Here is an 18,824-nt window from a genome sequence, read left to right as displayed (position 1 = left end):
CTCCCTCTTTTAAACAACATCTGTTGGACAAATGCTTGAACACAAATTGGGGAGCTTTTCAAATGAAAGCTGGATATAAACAGGGGTAGGTTAACACTGAGTCTTCTGACTCACCCCCCTTGTTGGAAAGTCTTCCCTCAGAACTTCCTCTTGGTGAGGTTGGCACCTTGGGCATCATATCTGGGTGGGTACTGTTAAGGGGAAAGAAAGTTGTCAGTTTTTAGATTACAGGTTGAGACTAATTATTCAATGGGTTCCTTCCAAGCACTCAGTAGATAGCAAAAAACGCACTATAGCAAATCAATTTAAAAAACAAAGTTTCTTTGCTCCAGTGATTTAAAAACAGCCTTGCTGACCTTTGTGATGTAAGATAAGAGTCATTAAGAAGACAATCCATCAATTAGTTGTCTCCAAGTGCTTACAAAGGCGCTTCACTCAGTCCCTGCCTTCACCAATGCAAAGTGATCACCTTTCTTTCACCTTTCCTGCTCAGGGGAAGGGAGGGGTCGCCTGGAGAGAGAAGGATTGATGGATTGTCAGCCAGCTCTCTCTCTCTCTCTCTCTCATTAAGGAGGCTATTGTTAAAGGACTGTTAAGGGATACATTTTTCCCCTTCTCCAGGGATCAGCACATTCCTTCTCATTTGCAGGGGCCATTCCTGTTGAGTTCAAATCCGTGTATAAAAAAATCCATGTATAAATAGGCTGGACCTGTATTTCCACTGTGAGGAGTGTCATTTGGATTTACTTCCTCATACACCAAAATATGTTGGGCTGCCTCTCTTCAAGTCTGCTGTCTCGTCCTGTGTGACCTCTGCCTTGTCAAACTGCACAGAACGTACCGGTAAATTGTGTGTTTACACATCGCTCATATATAATATAGCAGCAGGCAGCTAAAGCTGTCTCCGCGATCATTTCTCATGTATGTATTTAGCAGAGAGCCCTTGATCCAGATCTTGTATAAACAAGTGTTCGCCTCATTCTCCTTCACCTTCATTAAAGTAACTGTTCCTGAAGGGGTGAGGCTAGGAACATGGAGGTGCACTTGCTGCACTTGGCTCATTCCTGGCTCTTTATTGAACGTAGAGGAATGGCTTTTATTCTTGTGTTGCATATCTTTGTGTGGTAGGAATTTGCCAGAGGACAAAAGTTTTTACTCATAAAGGAAATTCCTTACTTATTGCATTTATTTGGGATGACCGATTATACTTGTTGCTATTCTGGTTTCTAAACTGAGTATATAGAGTTTGCATTCCTGGTTAGGATTATTGGATTTATTATTATTTTTAAACTTTTGTCTGGAGCTGCTCAAGGCACCTTCCAGTTGGGAGAGGAAGGGTGGGCTATAAATAAATTGTACATGTCCTGTAATGCCAATGTCTGTCTTCCTGTAATTTCAATGTCTGTGGAGTTCCTACATTTAAAACTGCAGTGAGAAACTGTGATGGTTTACCAGAAGTAAACTGTAACAGTTTCAAGGCAAAATGAGATGAAATTGCCTTAAAGTGGGAATTACCACAGAAGGTAGGGAGCCATTTCAATTTCACTTACTACATATTGTGTGGTGCCTCTGTCCAGCACTTGGTGCCCACACACTCTCCCTCCACAAACCTGGCATAAGAAGTTTAACAGAGGCTTGACAAGCACCTGTTGGAGATGCTCTAAGAGGATTTCCTGCCTAAGGCAGGGGGTTGGACTAGATGACCGATTAGATCCCTTCCAATTCTGTGATTCTATGAACAGGGGAAAGGTAGGCAGTGAAGTTCTCCACAGCAGATGGGTATGGCAGGAGAACTAGTTAAGGGAAAGTGCTTTTTCCCATATCCCTAAAGCAGCAGCAATAGCAATAAGGATAGTTGTGGGCAGACTGTTGGTTAGGGGTGTGCATATGAGGAACTTTCATTTCAAAACACCACTCGTTTCATGGCTTCCATTTTGATTCATTCAGGGACCCATTTGGAGAATCCTCATTCATTTTGGAACCAACTTTTATGTTCTTATGTTTTGTTTCAGAGCATCTTATTTGTTCTGCTTCCTCTTGTCAGCAGTGACAGGAGCTGCAGTATGAAGCTACTTCCTGCTGTGCACCGTATTGAATACTCCTACAGCTCTGGGATATTGTATTATCCTGGAACAGTGTTGGTTTAAAAATAATGACCGCTACCATGAAAAAATGAAGCCAGCCAATTTTTTTTGTTTTGCTCACAATGTCCCACAAAAATGCAACATCCAGGGAAAGTATGGGTACTCCAATATTGTACCTGCCAGGTGGCAGCTACCTATTGCAACTCCTACCACTACTAACACAAGAGATGGCAAAACACAAAAGAAGTAAGCTTTTATTTTTGATGAAACACACAAAAATGAATAGGTAAGAAATGGGGATTCTTAAAGCCAGCACGTCATTTTAACTTCAGAATGCATAGATACTGGAACAGATGAGCCACATTTTGTTCAGTTTCATTGTTTTGAAAACAAATGCACATTCCTACTCTGGAAATGGTTGACTACTTTGAAGTTCTACCAGTAGCGGAAGTGTTGGCATGTTCACTGAGGAGACCTGGGAAGGTGAAGCTCTGTTTCCCTTCAAAAGAGATCTAGTCGGAAGGGACTACACACTGTGCAACTAAACAGGAAGTAGAGTAACACTTGTATTGCTAGCATTATACCTAAACAAAACACAGCTTTTGTTGTTGTTTGGAATCACCTTGCATTAAAGTCACCCAAATTGTTGCAAGAAGAATGCTGAGTTGCCAGTGACACTTAAGACTGAAGTGGTCTTTTAAATGTGTTGGAGTTGATGTGTGGCATTGGAGGTTTGCTAGTGGCTAAGAGTCCATGCTTATCAGAGGTCCTACTTGAACCTCAATGGTAGTAGAGGTATTCAGTGTACCATCAGGGAGCAAGCAGAAGGAGCTGTGGAGAGTCTAGTTCAGTATTGCCCCAGGGCCTCTGACAACCTGGTGCCAGCACTAGTGTGTGGTTCATCACTGGTGGCCTCTGAACTGAATAAATCAAAGTGCACTAACGATGGGTTCTTGTAGCATGCAGTATTTTAACATAATAGAATCCAAATTATTGAAAGTCACTTGTATCTCTCCCAGGTTAATCTAATGCTACATAAATAAAATTTAGATGCCCTCTTTCTGAACTCATGATTTGTTAAACATCTTGGATATATTTCCAGTTTCTTTCATTGTATATCACATAGATGTACGCTATTGAAGTTTTTCCTTAACAGGTTTTTTTAATTCTGGAAAGACAGTGCATCCTTAGCTATTTCATATAACCAACAGAAGTCCTGCTATCGGAAGACTAGCCAAATTCAACATAGGGTCTAATCACCAAGGTTAACACTTGCCTTGTCACTACTGTTGAATCTTGCATTCTAACTCTAGCCCCGAGTGGCTTATTTTATAGAAGAGACTCATTACTCTTGAAAGCTGTGTGAATTGTTCCAGTTGATTTTTATAGTTTAAAATCAACAAACTACTGTAGGTTTGGGGAAGCCAGATGTATATCCTGCTATGTACCCATGGGAATAAGTTGAACACATTATTTAAAAAAGCACAGTGGTGTTCTCCCAGTTTAGTAAGATCAAGGTCAGAGGCTTAATTTTTGAATAATAAATGCTTATTTAAAGGATATTGCAAGTAACGTTTTTGCTGCACAGTAAAGAAACATTGCATTTAATTCCTTGATTAAAACAATATTAAAGGTAACTTGAAATAACCAAGATTTCACTAGGTGTAAATAGAAGCATGTGTTTCCTGAAATATGGTACTGTATTGTATTAGTTCTCCAAATTAGGTCTCGATCTCAGACAGCTTACTGGATTTATAAAACTGGAATTCCAAAAATTATTTGAGAGATCAGACCTTACAAGGATTTAAAAACAATGTGTTTCTCCCATTTTTTTAGAGTTGCTAAAGTAGGCAGGTAATGTAAGTTCCTCCAGAAATTTATTTCCTTTTATTTGAAGGGAAATTTTAAACTCTCAGAAATATTTTAGGTGTGTTTCTGTTCTTGCAATACTGGGAAAAGTGGGGGAAGCACATGCCTTTAAAGCTTCTAATTTGGTAGTAGTCCTCTGTGGCTGTAAGTTGCCAGTGTGAGTACTTCTGGATGAAAGTGCTCCCACCTTTCATAAAAGAAAGGAGTTTTTAATCCTCATTTCAAGGTTTGGCAGGGGGGATGACATTGTCCCTGTTGCTCGTTGGCTTGTAGCCAAACAAGAGCTTTCAGCCAGCTGCTTCCCTGATAGCCAATAGATGAGGCTAGCATATTGCAAACTCTCATAATGGATGCAGGAAGGAATTTTCTTTTCTCAGAGAGAGATACTTATATGACCCCCTTATTATCATCTGTTGATTTGCCACTTTCTTAAGCAACTGTACATATTTGATACTCTGAGAGGATCAATTACTCTTGATACTTGTTGTTGGCTATATGGCATATTTTTTTGAAACACAAATAATAAAATAGAAAGCTAAGTTGAACAGAGCCCTGTAAGTCCAGAAAAACTAGTTTCTGTTTAAGTGGGCAGATACATTTTTTTCTGTTAAGGAAATGGGCTCCATACTTGAGTAAGAATGGAGATGAGAGAAAGGAAGGAAGAGCCAGAGATTATTCAAAAAATTATATCCTTAATGGAGATAACAATATCTGTTTCTCCTGTGATATTGTAAGTTCACATTGAGACCATCCTGCATGCAAGACCATTTTGAACAGTCCACAAACAAGACTCATTCTTTTTGTACAAATGAGTATTCCCTGGATGACAGTCCTGAGAACGCTACTCTGTGGTTCATGGGGCACTTAAGGACCAAACTAGAGATGATGTTCGTTCACCTAATTTTCCTCCTGTGTGCGTGCTTTGTTGGGTGTATATAGCACATGTGTAAGAATATTTGTCCCCTTATCCCATGGAGAGACCCAGCCTGCGCAATGGGGCTACTTGGACCTGCGCCAGTGAAAATGTTGGTGCAAATCTGAGAAGCCCCGTGTTGCTCTTTCAGGCCCAGGAGGAGGAATAGGATTCAGTGTAGGTCAGCGCTGCCTATCCTGCCCCCCTCCCAGGCCTGATCTATCCTTCCCTGCACTCCCCCAGACCCTGCGCTGCCCGGTGGTAGCTTATCTGCTTTGTTTGGTGTAGTGTCTGGATGCAGCACCAGCAGGATGGCACAGGCCTTCCTGCCAGCGCAGCCTACTCAGGGGTGTTGCAAATGCACTTTATGGCATATTTGTGACACTCCAGGCTGGAGCAGTGGCCGCTGCACTGGCGTAAGGTAACAATAGAATTGTGGTGCTCTTAGGTGCTATGCTATGCCACATCCCATTTGTTTAACAATCAACACACAAACACACACACACACACACACACAGGTAAGAGGTCAAATTGAAAGATGGTGAGAATTATGATGGCAGTGGTTTATGGCAGTGTCACTGCTGGGCCTAAGAAAGCAGTGCTGAGTTATAGGGTGGAACTCCTTTGCTTTTTTCCAGGATCCCCAACCATCCTCTGATGTGTAGCACCATAGGTCTGGCTGTAAACCAATAAGTTCATTGCTTCTGATTGCCTGACCTGCTTTTTTGTGATCTGCTTCAGTGTTATGCCTGAGAGATACTAATTTTACAAAAACTGAAACGAGTCAACAGCAACAGAGCATGGACAAGTTCAACCCTGTGGTCCATGTTGAGGCCCAACAGCCCACCATGCTGCCAGTATAATTATTCTGCCTAGCATGTGCCCTCTTTAGTGACTACCTAGGCCCCATTTCGATTGCCTTTTTTCTAAAAAAGGTGCCTCTTAGTCTAGTTAAGTGTTTCTCCTCTTGCTTAGCAGGACAAGAGCAAATATTCACCCCAACATAACATCTTTTCCAGTGGTTGTTTGCTGATATCTCTTTTGTGTCTCTTTTTTTTACTGTAAGCTTTCTATGATAAGGAACCATTTTAAAAGTTCCTTTTGTTCTGGAAACTGCACTGAGCTTTTTGTATTGAAAATTTATAAATATATTAATAATAATCTTCCACAACAATCACACTATTATTGCCGTCCTTTCTGCCAGCTTCTAATCAGCTAGCCCTTGCGTGCTTTCTCTTATTCTTCTGTGAATGTGCTGGACCCTTCCCCAGGTATTTCCTAAATCCTGGGTGTAGACCTCTCTCTCTCTTTCACCTCCTCAGCCTAGCCCAGTCCCCTCTCATGGCCCCCTTCTTAAGCCTTCTGACTCCTGAAGGCCCTTTGCCTGACAGGTGGTTCCTTAGACAGGCTTCGGTTTGGCTCCACAGCCAGACCAGTGTTTCCCTGGAAGCCTCTTCTTTGCGCTCTTACTATTTCACTGCTTGGGGGACACCCTGCATCTGTTGTCCCCAGGGAATGGGCCCCCCCCACCTCCTTGCAGCTGTTAGGCTGAGGAACAAGCCTCTCTTTCTTTGACAGCCATCCTGTGTAGAAAGTATTCCACAGTCCTACTGCTGTAGTCTCCTTGCTCCTGTTGCTAGAATTTGGTTTTCTTTTCATTTCCTGATAGCTTATTTTATTGGGGGGGGGGGGTTGGATTGACCTCGCCTGCACCCGCTTTTACCAGCTGAATTCTGTGAGCTATTCCCACAATAACTAAAGCTGTGATAAAGCTTCTCTCATTCCTCACTTCTCTCTGCTGGGCTGTGATGTGACTTTTAAATAGATGGGAGGCAATTCGCCATACACCCTGCATTTTCATGGTGCCCCTTGTGATAAGCCTGCCTGTATTGGCCATAATTGCAATGGCTTGACCAGCTTGATACCATTGGGTTCCATTTTAAAGGCGCAAAGCTTCATTTTTGGAGCCAGTCTGTGCTCTATTTCTTTTGGGTGAATTTTGTCTGCTATGCACAGTGAATGGGGCTTGTCACACCTTTTCCATGACCAGCTGACCAGCCTAACTGACCAGTTCTTCCTAGAACTAACTTAGGTATGCTGTCCAGAGTGTCTTTTCCTCCCTAGGATTCTCAATTTGATGTGAATAGGTTTTGTTACCTAGCAGAGGTGTGGCAACCCAGCTCCAGTGCTTGATGGTTTCATGGTTTACTGCGCTCTACTTTGAAGGGCTGGGAAGTACTGAAGTCTAATCTGGTTATTCAGGTGCTGTGTATTATGTTTTTAAAAAGGAGACATAAGTTAGGACACTTCTCCTTTGTGTTCAAATCCAGCTGTTGCTTGCATGAGAAACACATCCATGGGCTTGACCTGCCTTGCGTTGGAGGTAGGTAAATCATGCAGTTGGTGATCAAACAATCATGCATTGTTTGCTATCCTGAACAAAGGACTGTGAAACCTGTAAATGGCACCCAAGCCAAGTGGAGATGACAAGATCTACTTTAAGGAATTCTTTGTTTTGCTTTTATATTTGAACAAATAAGAGTTCTATATAACTAGAACTATATAACTATATAACTCTATATAACTCTATATCTAGGTTGTGGCTGTGTTTTATACATGGGGCTGCGGAGATTGTTGCTTAACTGCTTTCTCATTTTAAAAAAGTGTGTTATACCTTTTTTTCCTCAGAAAAGTGTGTTATACCTTGTAGTCATGGGCACTCAAAATCCAGACTGTGATGAACAGAGAAGTGTCTTGGGTTTAAAAACAATTGTGGCTGAATTTTAAGTTGTCCTAGTGGTTATAACAACTTATATTGATTCATTATATCTTGTAAGCTACCTTTGGTTTTTCATTTTTGTTAGGAAAGGCAGGATAAACATCTTTGTAAATAAATACAAAGAAATAGTTATCACTAGTAAAATTAAGAGACTGCACAAGCTTAGGTGGAGTGATATCCCAATACAAAGACACCCAGGCGTTACAGGCTGTAAGTACAGAATAATCCTAGAGTTAGGAGGCTGAAATTGATGCAGAAGAAGTTGGGGTGGCGAGAGGGCTTCTGTCCTCATTCTTACCATGTCTAACCAGCGTTAGAAAAAGGGCTGTTACCTGGTTACCTTGAAGTTTACAAGTTGGTACTCAGGAATTGGATAGGGATGTATTTCCAACACCGGGTCTAGTTTTGCTTCTTATTTGCGATGGAAGGTTGTATACTGAGCAACTGGCTTGGTTCCCTGGAGTTCAGAATCTTAATTCCTGCAAGAGGATCAAACGTGTTATGAAAGTGCTATGTAAGGGGAGATGCTGTAGTCAAATAGTAATCATAGGTACAATTCGGAAGATTTGTCTGGTCCTTCTTTCATATCAGCACATCACTTGGTTTAAAAACTTAAGCCCTAGTTTTATCCCCTCCTTGCTCCCTCCTCCACCACCTCTTTCAAAAACTGGTTTAGAATAGCTTTAGGGCGCAGTCCTAAGCCCTTATGTCAGTGCTTTTCAGCACTGACTTAGGGGCAATGCAGCTCTGAGGTAAGGGAACAAACATTCCCTTACTTTGAGGAGGACTCCGTAAGTGACACCCAACTGCAGGATGCAGCACACGTCCCATTGCCACCACTATGCCAGTGCTGGAAAGTATTGACATAAGGGGTTAGGATTGCACCCTGAGTGTGATAGATCTTTTTTTTTGTTGCCAGTCTATCACACAGATTCTGTATCTCGCCTGTTTTTCTGGGCCCATCATTTACAGGCAAACATCCCTTCCAGCTGATAGAATTCTTATATGAAACTTTGTCGTCCCCCCCCTCTCCATTTGCATATTTGTGATGCTGGACTCTCTCAGAAGAGCAGAAGTGATTCCTTTGGGCACCATGCAAAGCATGAGGTAGGGATGAGTATATCTTGTCATAGAGCATAGCTCCTGGCTCTCAGACGCACTGAATCTCCTGTTATGCCATTGCCCTCTAGTCCCTCATTGAAGGAACAAGAAGAAAGTGAGATTACATGACATAAACATCTTCCCTAATTCAATTTGGTTTTTCCAAGACACTTTGGGAAAAAACTTTTATTCAAGAAATTTCTAAACACAGTTTTTACTTAAAAATAAAAATAAAAATAAAGTGTTGTGTAAAGCTAGGGGAAGGGATCATAGCTCATTGTGTTCCAGGTTGGCTACCTGACATCTCCAGGAAAGACCCATGTCTGAAACTATGGAGAGTCACTGTCAGTGAGTGGGGCTGGTTCAAATGATGCTTTCCATCTAAAACCAGGCCCGCATGATGATGGGTGTCCCTTTCTTTGCTTCCTGGTTGGTTTGTAAATCATGTGAGGGGTTACACATCCAAACCATATCTCTACATGTACTGCTAAACCAACTTTTAAATTAAGTTTTAGCGCTGTACATAGATTGTTCGTCTGGCTGAAACCACACGTCCTATACAATCAGAAAGTGAACTAGGCAGTGAGTGAAGTGAGTAGGGCACGAACACACATCCATTTTTCATGTGAGACCAGTTCTGAACGTGAAGTAATACCTGAACTGACCCTGTGTGTAGACAGTATGGATCTAGGTTAGACCAACAGTCCAACTTGATAGGAGAGAGAGAGAGAGTGTAAAACAAAAGCAAAAAATCTGTTTCCATTTGTTCCAGTGAAGCTTGCTAGAACTGATGGAAGTTTTCTGTCTCTCTTGAATACTGTACCATCTTGGAAAAAATGAAAGGAGACAAATAACTATCCTGAGTTGCATCAGCCATTGGTTCCGCTCATGAAATCCTACATCTTCTGTCTGGCAAAATTGTAACCCTAAGTGGGCTGGGCTGGACTAGGCTGGGCTGGGCTGGGCTGGGCTGTGCATGCATTTGGTTACTTGCATGGAAAATATGTAGAAAGTGCACAAAGCAACAGTGTACTGTAGTTTGGAATATAGCAAGATTAGTAGACAGAATTAGAGAGTTAGTGTGTGCCAATGGAGAATGATGAGCCTGAATCATTAACAAATTCATAATCAAGCACATCACTGTAAAATAAGAATCTTTGTGAAGATTGATGAAGATTGAGCAGTACAATCTTTGCACATTAACCTGTGCAAATTAATAGTGCCACACAGTATTATATTAGTAATAGAATTAATTGTATTTCTTTAGAGGCAATTTGAAATAAGAAACATCAGAAGATAGGGCTACACTTGCTCTGCACAATGGAAATTTACAAGTTATAGGTCTGTAGTGAATCTCACATCCAAGAACCTTGGCTCCTTAATCCAACAAACTAAGCAGTTCTGCAAAATCAAACTTTTTGTAGCAGCACTTGGCCTTCTCTTATGTTTCCTCTTCCAAGAGCTATTGAAATACCTGAGGAAATTTTACAATCAAATAGGAAACCAAAGTTCTTTACTTGATTGAATAGGGTGCTATTGCGACTACGCAGCCCTGTATTTTTAGGCAGTGTCTCTAGTGTGTTTTAGATAGTATCTCTGACTTAGTAGAGAAGCCCATGCTGGTAAACAGGATCATGCATCTTAAAGGGTTTAAACTGGGTAAACAGTTCAGTGTTAAATGAGGGTAAACAAACTGTTGGGAACTGAACCTTCTGCACTAATGGGATTAGCTCTCTTGAAGGCAGGTTCATCACAAGTGACTGGTTTATTAAGCTTTCTACAGAGTGTGCATGGGGGAGAGGAGAAATAAGACATGCTTGAAGTTTGAATTGGTGCCAGTAGATCTGGTTAAATGGAAACAGAAATTTATGAGATCAAATCCATAATTACTCCTGCGTTATAATATAACTTTTGAGGTATATTTGAGGGGTACAGATTCTCACCAGTATACTGACTAATGGAACACGGAACCATTTACTTGATGAGCAAGAGTTCATACTGCTAGGGTTTCAACCATGAGATTTGTAGACTGCTATTTCTTGTTAAATGTGGATTTTACAGGTACATGTGTCAGGCAGCCTAAACTTGCTACAGCTTTCTATTCCATGTAGACCTAGTGGCACACACACTTTGCTTTTGCATAGTATGAGAAGTTGTATGCATTTACCTTTCTGTCTGAGATTTATATCCTGCCTTTACAGAGGCCTCCAAGGCAGCTTACAAGTTTAAAATATGCAAATACAATGATAAAATGATATAATAACAATCCTAAAACCAAGCCAGTGACTCGAGGACCCAACTAAAGAATGGGGGACCACAGAAGTATAAAGAGGGGTATAAATTTAACAAAATAACTGCTTAAATAAAAAGGACTACTTATGAGCCATGTAGATTCGTAGTATTTTTGTTTGACTACCATACTTTGTGAGAGAGACAAAAAAGAGTTTTATTAAAACTGGGCAGTAGGGTCTCGGCTGGCCCAGGGGTCATTAATGCCCTCTTGCAAAATACTGGATTTTAGTTGCAGCACCTTTGCAGTAGACCTTGCTTCAGCACAAATGGTTTGTTCAAGGCAATTTCATGGCTGTGTGGCATCCTCTGACCTTTCAGATCCATTGAGGTCAGTTCCCAGATTTCAATAATGGGTAAGTTGGGTGTAGTTGATAGCTTTCTTCCTCTTAACAGGTAAGGAATTCCCACCAATTGTGATGGTTCATGGGAAGTTGTTTGGGTTTAGCTTGTGTATGTTTTTATGTGTATGTCCCTAGTATAACAGGTTGTTGTTTTTTAATACAGTATCTCTTTTGGTGGTTTCTAGATGCCACTGTAGTGCTAACAATAGCTTGGTGACAGCTGCTGTGTGAGGATAGAAAAAAAAAACCCAGACACAATTCTGTGTTCTCTTTTTTTTTCCAGCTTCCTTGCAGACAGAGCTAGGAGAGTGCTCAAGCAGGATATAATCTGGCCTGCAAAGGCATGCTGCTGCATCTTCTGTAGTGTGGCATATTTTGGGATGTTTTGGCTTTAGTGACTGACTGACTCAGCCGTGTGCAAATAACACTTGGTGAGTTAGTCCATCCCTTGGGAAGCCCAGAGTTGTCTTGGTTGGCTGTCTTATGCTGCAGTGCTTTTCTTTTTGGTTCTACTGGCTTCTGTCAGACTTCTGCTGTCTCTGGCATTTGTCTTTGCCTCTGCTGATCTCATTTTAGCTAATTTTGTTTTATTGATCTAAGACGAGAAGCACTGTGGGGAAGAGCAGTAGAAGAACACGGGACAATAAAGGTTTCCAGAAATAAGGCTGAATCAGTGGTTGAAAGGCCCTTTGCACACTAGGCATTAAGCAAGTTGCAAAATAAGTTCCCATAAATAATATTGGGTGGGTGTTTGCTTCAAGTGTATGAGGCTGTAGCGCAACCTGAAGATTGCTTTGGGTACCAGTACATATACTTCCAAGTGGTCAGTTTTGACCAGTGGGCTTTTTGCTCATCTAGCCTGGATAGTTGCTACCAAACCTTCCCCTTTGTTACAACTATGTGGATATGTATTCCTAGGGGTTCAAAACAGTTGATGTAAGCTCCTGCTCACTTCTCTCATTTTAAACCATTTCTGCCCAGCCCACAAATGTACACATTTGATCCCTGTTGTGTTTATGCAACATAGGGCAGAAATTGCTTAATATATGCGGTTTTCCTTTTTTTAAAATTACTGTTTTTAAAAGTTACAGTGTGTGTTTGAAGCAATAGCAAGGCTTTGTAAGTAGACACTGGAATTCATTCAGCATAATGGAATACAAATTCAGGCACATCTATCAGAAATGTCAAATAGTATTCTCGGGCATTGGATAGCAAAGGTACTGGAATGACATGGGACGGGGGAAATGTTGTAGTGTTACGTAGCTGACTAAGGGCGCAATCCAGAAAAGAGATGGGCTGGTGCAAGTCCCTTACTCCAACCTAGAGGCACTTCTAAGTTAGGAGGGAGGCCAGCCCAAGGCCTATGGGGCCAGTGCAAAAGGTAAACCCGCGCCAATAATAATAATTATTATTAATTATAATTTATTTATTATTAATATAAATATTTCTTTCTATATCTAGTAAATATAGTACTAGTAAAGCTACATGGGTCATCTAGTTTGTCTAGTAAAGCTGCATGGGTTGTGATAGTCATTTTTAAAAAGTGGGTCCCGATGCTAAAAAGTTTGGTAAGCATTTCTCTAGTATTACCAACGAAGCCTCTGATAGGGAAGAACAGGTTGGAGTTGAAAGGGGAAGGTAAAGCAGAAGTGATTGTGGATTCAATCCAATCTTATCCTGTTTTCCATCACTGATGCAACCATGCCAATGGGGCATGCACTACATCCTGCAGTGAGGAGGGGCAGTCATGGAGGCTTACCTTCCTTCCTCAAGAGAGGGATTGCATTGTGGCTGCTTTGCACTGGAAAGGTGGTCAGGATTGGGCCCTGTTTCAGTATGCAATCTGAGGTCAAAGGCCACCAGGATCTGTAAGGCTAAAACTTTGATCATGGGCAAGTTTTCCATTCAAGGTGGCTTTTTATTCCAAATTAATGTGACTGTGGAGTCAAGGTAAATGGTCTATTCATTTTGCCGTCACAGAGAACACTTAAGTGTAACCATTAAGACAGTGACTGATAGAGTATTCACGCATAAATGTGCAGCATTTAAGCTTCTCTAAAGACTACTTAAGAAGCCTTGTTAGATAATAACAAGGTTATTATCTTGTTAGATAATTGCTGTTTATTAATAGCTGTTAGATAATAGCTGTTTAATACAATAAATGTGTTGGTACTCATATGTGTTATATGCAGAGTTCAGAAGTCCTTCAGGCTGTGTTTCTGTTGCAGCAATCTCTCTTTTTCCCATCATCAGCAGTGGATGCACTGTATTTTGTACCTGAGAAGGACAATCTTACCCAGAGAGTATATGCTCTTGTCTCACTGCAGTGATGATGTAATCATGCCAAATCTGCTTGAAGAGAAAAGGAGCCTGTGGTCATTTTTGAAAGCTACTGTGGCTAATTTCGTTTTGGTCCCATAGGCATCATGCTCCCTCAAACTGACAAAGGTCTCCTTATGTTTTGTAGGTACTTGGTACGTCTGCCTTGCTTTCTCAGAAGATCCTGGCACTGAGGGTTTGAGCTCAACTTCCTTAGTGGACATCTCAACACTTTCCCACCTGGAGTCTCTGGATTCCAGTGAACAACAAACCAACTTGGAGGTTTCTGAGCCTGATCTCGTTCCCAGTGCCCTGCAAGCCTCACCTGGTTCAGGCTTTGCCAGTGAGGAAAATGAAGATTCCAAAATTCTTCAGTCCCAGTATTTTTGGGAAGATGGTGGAGACCTCAATGATTCCAGCTTGGATGTGGAACCATCATCAGGTAGGTTTTTTTTTTCCCCATTTAGGGTTTCTATTGAAATAGCCTCCATCCTTAGTTATGAGCAGACAAGATTACTATAGTACACTCTGCCTAGGGCTGCCATTGAAGAGTGTCCAGAAACTTCAACTTGGTGCAAATTGCATTTGCTAGTGCTGACTAGTGTGGCCATGTGAAACAGATAATCCTTTTCCTATGACATCTTCACTGACTCCCAGTTAATTTCCAGTCCCAAGTTACAGTGCTGTGTTTGGCGTTTTAAAGCTCTAAGCAGTGTAGGTCCAGGATACCTTAAGGCAGTGCCTCCCAAACTCCTACAGCTGGGAGCACAGTTGTGATGGGGAAGGCAACAATGTGACCCCAGTGATCATGCTGCTGCCAGGGACGGGAGCAGGGTTTTTCGCTTACCTGCAACCAGCACTGCAGTCCTGGGAGGTCTGGGGAGCCTCCACAGGGCTCCCCAAGCCTCTGTAAGACTAAAAAAGAAGGAAAAATGGGCACTTGCGGTTTTGTCGCGACTAATAGAGAGTTGGGGAGCCCTGCAGATGGCTCCCCTGACCCCCCCCCCCCAAGGACTGCAGTGCTGACTGCAGGTAAGTGAAAAAAAACCCTCCTGTCCCCAGCAGCAGTGCAATCTTGGGATCATGTTGCTGCCTTTCCTCCTCAGTGCTTCCCTGGCTGGTGGGTTGCAACTCATCAGTTTGGGAACCACAGCCTTAAGGGTCAGTTTCTGCAGTATGAACCTACCATCATGCTGTGATCCTCTTCTGAGGCCTTACTTCGTGTGGCCCCACCATCTGAAGTACTGTAGGTGAATAGGATATGAGAGAAGGCCTTCCTTGTTCCTTCTTTTTGGCCTTCATCTAGCCGGCCAATGTTGCCCTTTTCAGGAGGGATTATCTGGCCTGATTATAATGATCAGACTGTATCAGGGGTGACCAGACCGTGGCTCGCAAACCATGTGCGACTCTTTGACATATAATATGAGGCCCTTGAAAGCATGTTGGCTGAACTCCTTTTTGCATCACGATTAATATAAAAGGTAAATAATTTTTTTCCCAAGATTTATAATTATTTATCTGGTTCCTTGTTTCTCACAGAAAGGATTCTGGTGGGATTGGGGAGACCATAGTCTCTGCCAGGGGAATTTCCCTTCCCTGGTCTGTCCCTTCCACCTTGGATTGAGTGGGTTGCAGTCCTAGACTTAAGATAACTATTGCTTGTATTAATTATGCTGTTTACTTTCTTTCAATTGGTATTTTACTGTTTTTATACGAATGTTCGTATTAATTTTTAGTATGTTTTTAACCTGCCTTTAAGTGGTGACTTAATAAAAATACATTAAGTGGTGACTTAATAAAAATACATACTTAATAAAAATACAACGCTTAATGAAGCGTTAATTCAGGGTGCTCCCCCCCCAATATAGTTCTCTAAAGCAGTGGTTCCCAAACTCCTACAGGGGAGTTGGGAACCCTGTAAGTCTTTGCAGGAAAGCTGGGGGGGGTGCAGGAAAACTGGAAGTGAGTTCCAATTGGAGATCAGTGCTGTTTACAGCAGCTGGGAGGCCTGCAGAGGGGGCTATGAGCCCCTCACACTCCAGATGGCCAGAGCTACCTATCAGGTAAGCTTAAATGCCCCTTGTTTGCTGTGGCGCCATGATCACTGAGGTGCTGCCACTCCCCTTAAGGGAGAATGGCTCTCTTTTGTTTTCTCTAATGGGTTGCAATCCACCAGTTGGGGAACCACTGCTGTAGAATATTCACTGAAGTGGTCTCCTCCAGGATAAACATATATTGTATGCTAAATATATACTGTGTGCTTTTCAGTACATCTCATCATTTGATCTCTTTCTGTATGGTGCACAGTTCCAAAGGTAACAGTCACAACTGAGAGGGAAGGACATTCTCTGCATGCACCAGTAGTCCCTACCCTGTCCAATTTCTTTTTCGATGTTCAAAAAGCAGTTGGTTATTTGGTATTATATTTTGGGAAGTGGAGGAACAGTATCCTGAACAAGCTGGTAGCGTTTTCCCCCTTTAAATAATTCTCGTGCCAAATCCCCAAACTGTTCTCCTAATTCTGGAGTTCAAAGAACAGCCTGGGGAACCTCTGGCACAGCTTTAGGATAGGAAGCACTCAGAAAATTTTGAACACCCTGCTGGATAACAATCAATATCATGTCCAAAATGTGTGTTTAATTTCAGCTTTTCTCACCATGTGTTTGGAACAAGTAATCTATGCAAGCTACTCTACACATATGCTTGCATCAGAAATTGGCAGAACGTTTGCAAAATCTTGTTCTGCTACCTCCAACGTTTCTGTGCCTGTTCTCTCTTAGTCCCTTCCCCCAGTACCTTCCCTAATCTCCATTGCCAAGTATGACTAAAAGCATGTCTTTGAGATGCCTGATGAGTGAGAGAGGAGATGGGGAAAGAAGTATATTCAGGTTTTCTTATTAAAACCTGTGAGATTATCCTGTGCAAACCCCTGGGGGCTGGGGAATAAGAATAGGCCCTCAGTTTGGCTGTACTTGTCGTAAGAGGCGACTAAACAGCCACCGGGTAGATGGGACTCGTTAGCCTGGGAAGGCAGCTCATCTGAGAGAAGGAAAACTCTGATCCCAAACCTCCACTGCCTTGTGGCTACATCCAATTATGGAAAAGGCTTCAGGAGTCAACCTCGAGGCAAAATCCGGAGCCGGAGTCCCTGAGACAGTTCATGGCTGAACACAGTCACATTCTGACAACTCCTGCAATGCCGCTGGAACCAACTGTATTGGCTTCTGCCTTTCCATTGGAACATTTCAGCGACGTGGAGAGGGGGGATTTGCTGCATGGGTAACAGTCTATCCTCCATATCTACTTTATCCAGGCTTCGCACACTGGAGAGGACACTCTGTTCCAGAACCACCATTCAGAGCGCGATACCATAGTCTTCCGAGACTGAAGGATGCCAACAACATAATCCTGTGCAGGTCTTTCATGATTTCAAGATCGTGCTTGTTAAATACAATGTGAGAAGTTGACTTTCAGGCTCTGTCCTTTTCCCTGCTGCCTTTTATGCTTTCATCTCTTTCTCAGTAAATATATTGGGTACCTGCCCATCCTGACTTTAATTTGGAACTAGAAAGCTGTACTATTTCACATTGCACCTCTCTACTGACGAAGGGCTCAATCCTTTCCAACTTTTCAGCATGATGTAGTTGTGCCAGTGGGGCATTGCTGCATCGTGCTGTGGGCAGGCAGTAAGAGAGAACTACTTAAGATAAGGGAATGTTTGTTCCCTTACCTCGGGACAGCATTGTGGCTGCATCAGTGCTGGGAAGTTGGATAGGATTGAACCCCAAACCCCCGATAGGATAAAAGTGATGCTGGTTATAGCATGCAGCCTTACATTTTTGTAAGGTGTTCTTGCTCATGCAGTCTCGTGTGCTTATATTATTTAGGAGGAAAAGCTTGACTCCAACATTATCTCTTCTTCTCTAAGCAGCTGTTTATATATAAGACTGCAAGTTGTTTGACTCTGCCTAGGTCCTTTGAGCCTGCTTGTCCTTTAATAACTGTGCTAAATCCTTCTAGGCTTGGTTCCTTGTTTGGAAAATACAGTAAGCTGCTCTATTTCCTGTATGCCTGCTATTCCTGGTATCAACACTAGGCCAAACTGGATGATATGCATATCGTGATAGGAGCCTGCATGCCTGATTTTTCCAATATAAATAGCAGCTATGAGGGGCCCCAGCCTGAATCGAGACCACAGCATTAGAGACCTTTAACCCTACCGCCACAACAGTCCTGCTCTAGATCCCTCTCTATCAGCTGCTTTTTGGAAAAGAAAAAAAGCTCCTGTTGGTGCCTGTGTATTAAAAAAAAATTATTGAAAAAGATCAGCAAAAACTCTCTTTTGTATTGAATCTAGGGGTTGTCACATTTCAGGAAAATAGAGGAGGTAGTACTGTATTAAACAACATGTTAAAAAGTTGTTTTAATAAACAAAAAAAACTAGTGGTTTCTTTCTGGATACTCTAGCACAAGTACACAACTACACAAATAATGCATAACTATGACTACAATCCTAACCACACGTTCCTGAGAGTAAGCCCCATTGAACAAAATTGGATTTACTTCTGAGTAGATCTGGTTAGGATTGTGCCCATTGCAATCCTAACCACACGTTCCTGAGAGTAAGCCCCATTGAACAAAATTGGATTTACTTCTGAGTAGATCTGGTTAAGATTGTGCCCACTGTTGCATAGGTGTGTAGCACTTTACCTCCTAGTCCAAGCATGACTCAGACTGATGATGAGTGGAAATGAAGGTGGGATCCCTTTTTGTACTTGTTGTTCCTCTCTAGCAAGAGCCATCTGACTCATTAGAAGTTATTGGGTTAGAACAGGGGTGCTCAAACTTTCAACTTTAGGGATGCTGGACCTTTAACAAGTGTATAGAAGAGAGAATTTCAGCAGGTGCAGCTTGTCATCCAAGCTGCACCTGCTGAAATTCTCTCTTCTATACACTTGTTAAAGGTCCAGCATCCCTAAAGTTGAAAGTTTGAGCACCCCTGGGTTAGAAGATTCTTGCTGTGAAGCTAAACTTATTCTCCACGTGAGAACTATCTTCTGTGCTTATGCGCATGACTCTGACTTGTTGTAAAGCAGTGGTTCTCAAACTATTTGGTCTCCAAATCC

General features: G+C 42.0%; 1 protein-coding gene across 1 annotated transcript in view; it reads left to right on the top strand.

Annotated features, from left to right (window-relative positions):
• The window catches only part of PODXL2 (podocalyxin like 2), a 66,404-nt gene that overhangs the window by 11,622 nt on the left and 35,958 nt on the right, over positions 1 to 18,824 (top strand). Inside the window, exon 2 of the mRNA XM_066616165.1 lies at positions 13,847 to 14,140. Within this exon, the coding sequence (XP_066472262.1) occupies positions 13,847 to 14,140 (294 nt within the window). The remainder of the gene's footprint in view (positions 1 to 13,846; positions 14,141 to 18,824) is intronic.

The sequence above is a fragment of the Tiliqua scincoides genome, chromosome 2 (assembly GCF_035046505.1).
Source record: "Tiliqua scincoides isolate rTilSci1 chromosome 2, rTilSci1.hap2, whole genome shotgun sequence".
Lineage (NCBI taxonomy): Eukaryota > Metazoa > Chordata > Lepidosauria > Squamata > Scincidae > Tiliqua > Tiliqua scincoides.
The sequence above is the reverse complement of the archived record's forward strand: the minus strand, read 5'-3'. Positions and strand labels throughout refer to the sequence as shown.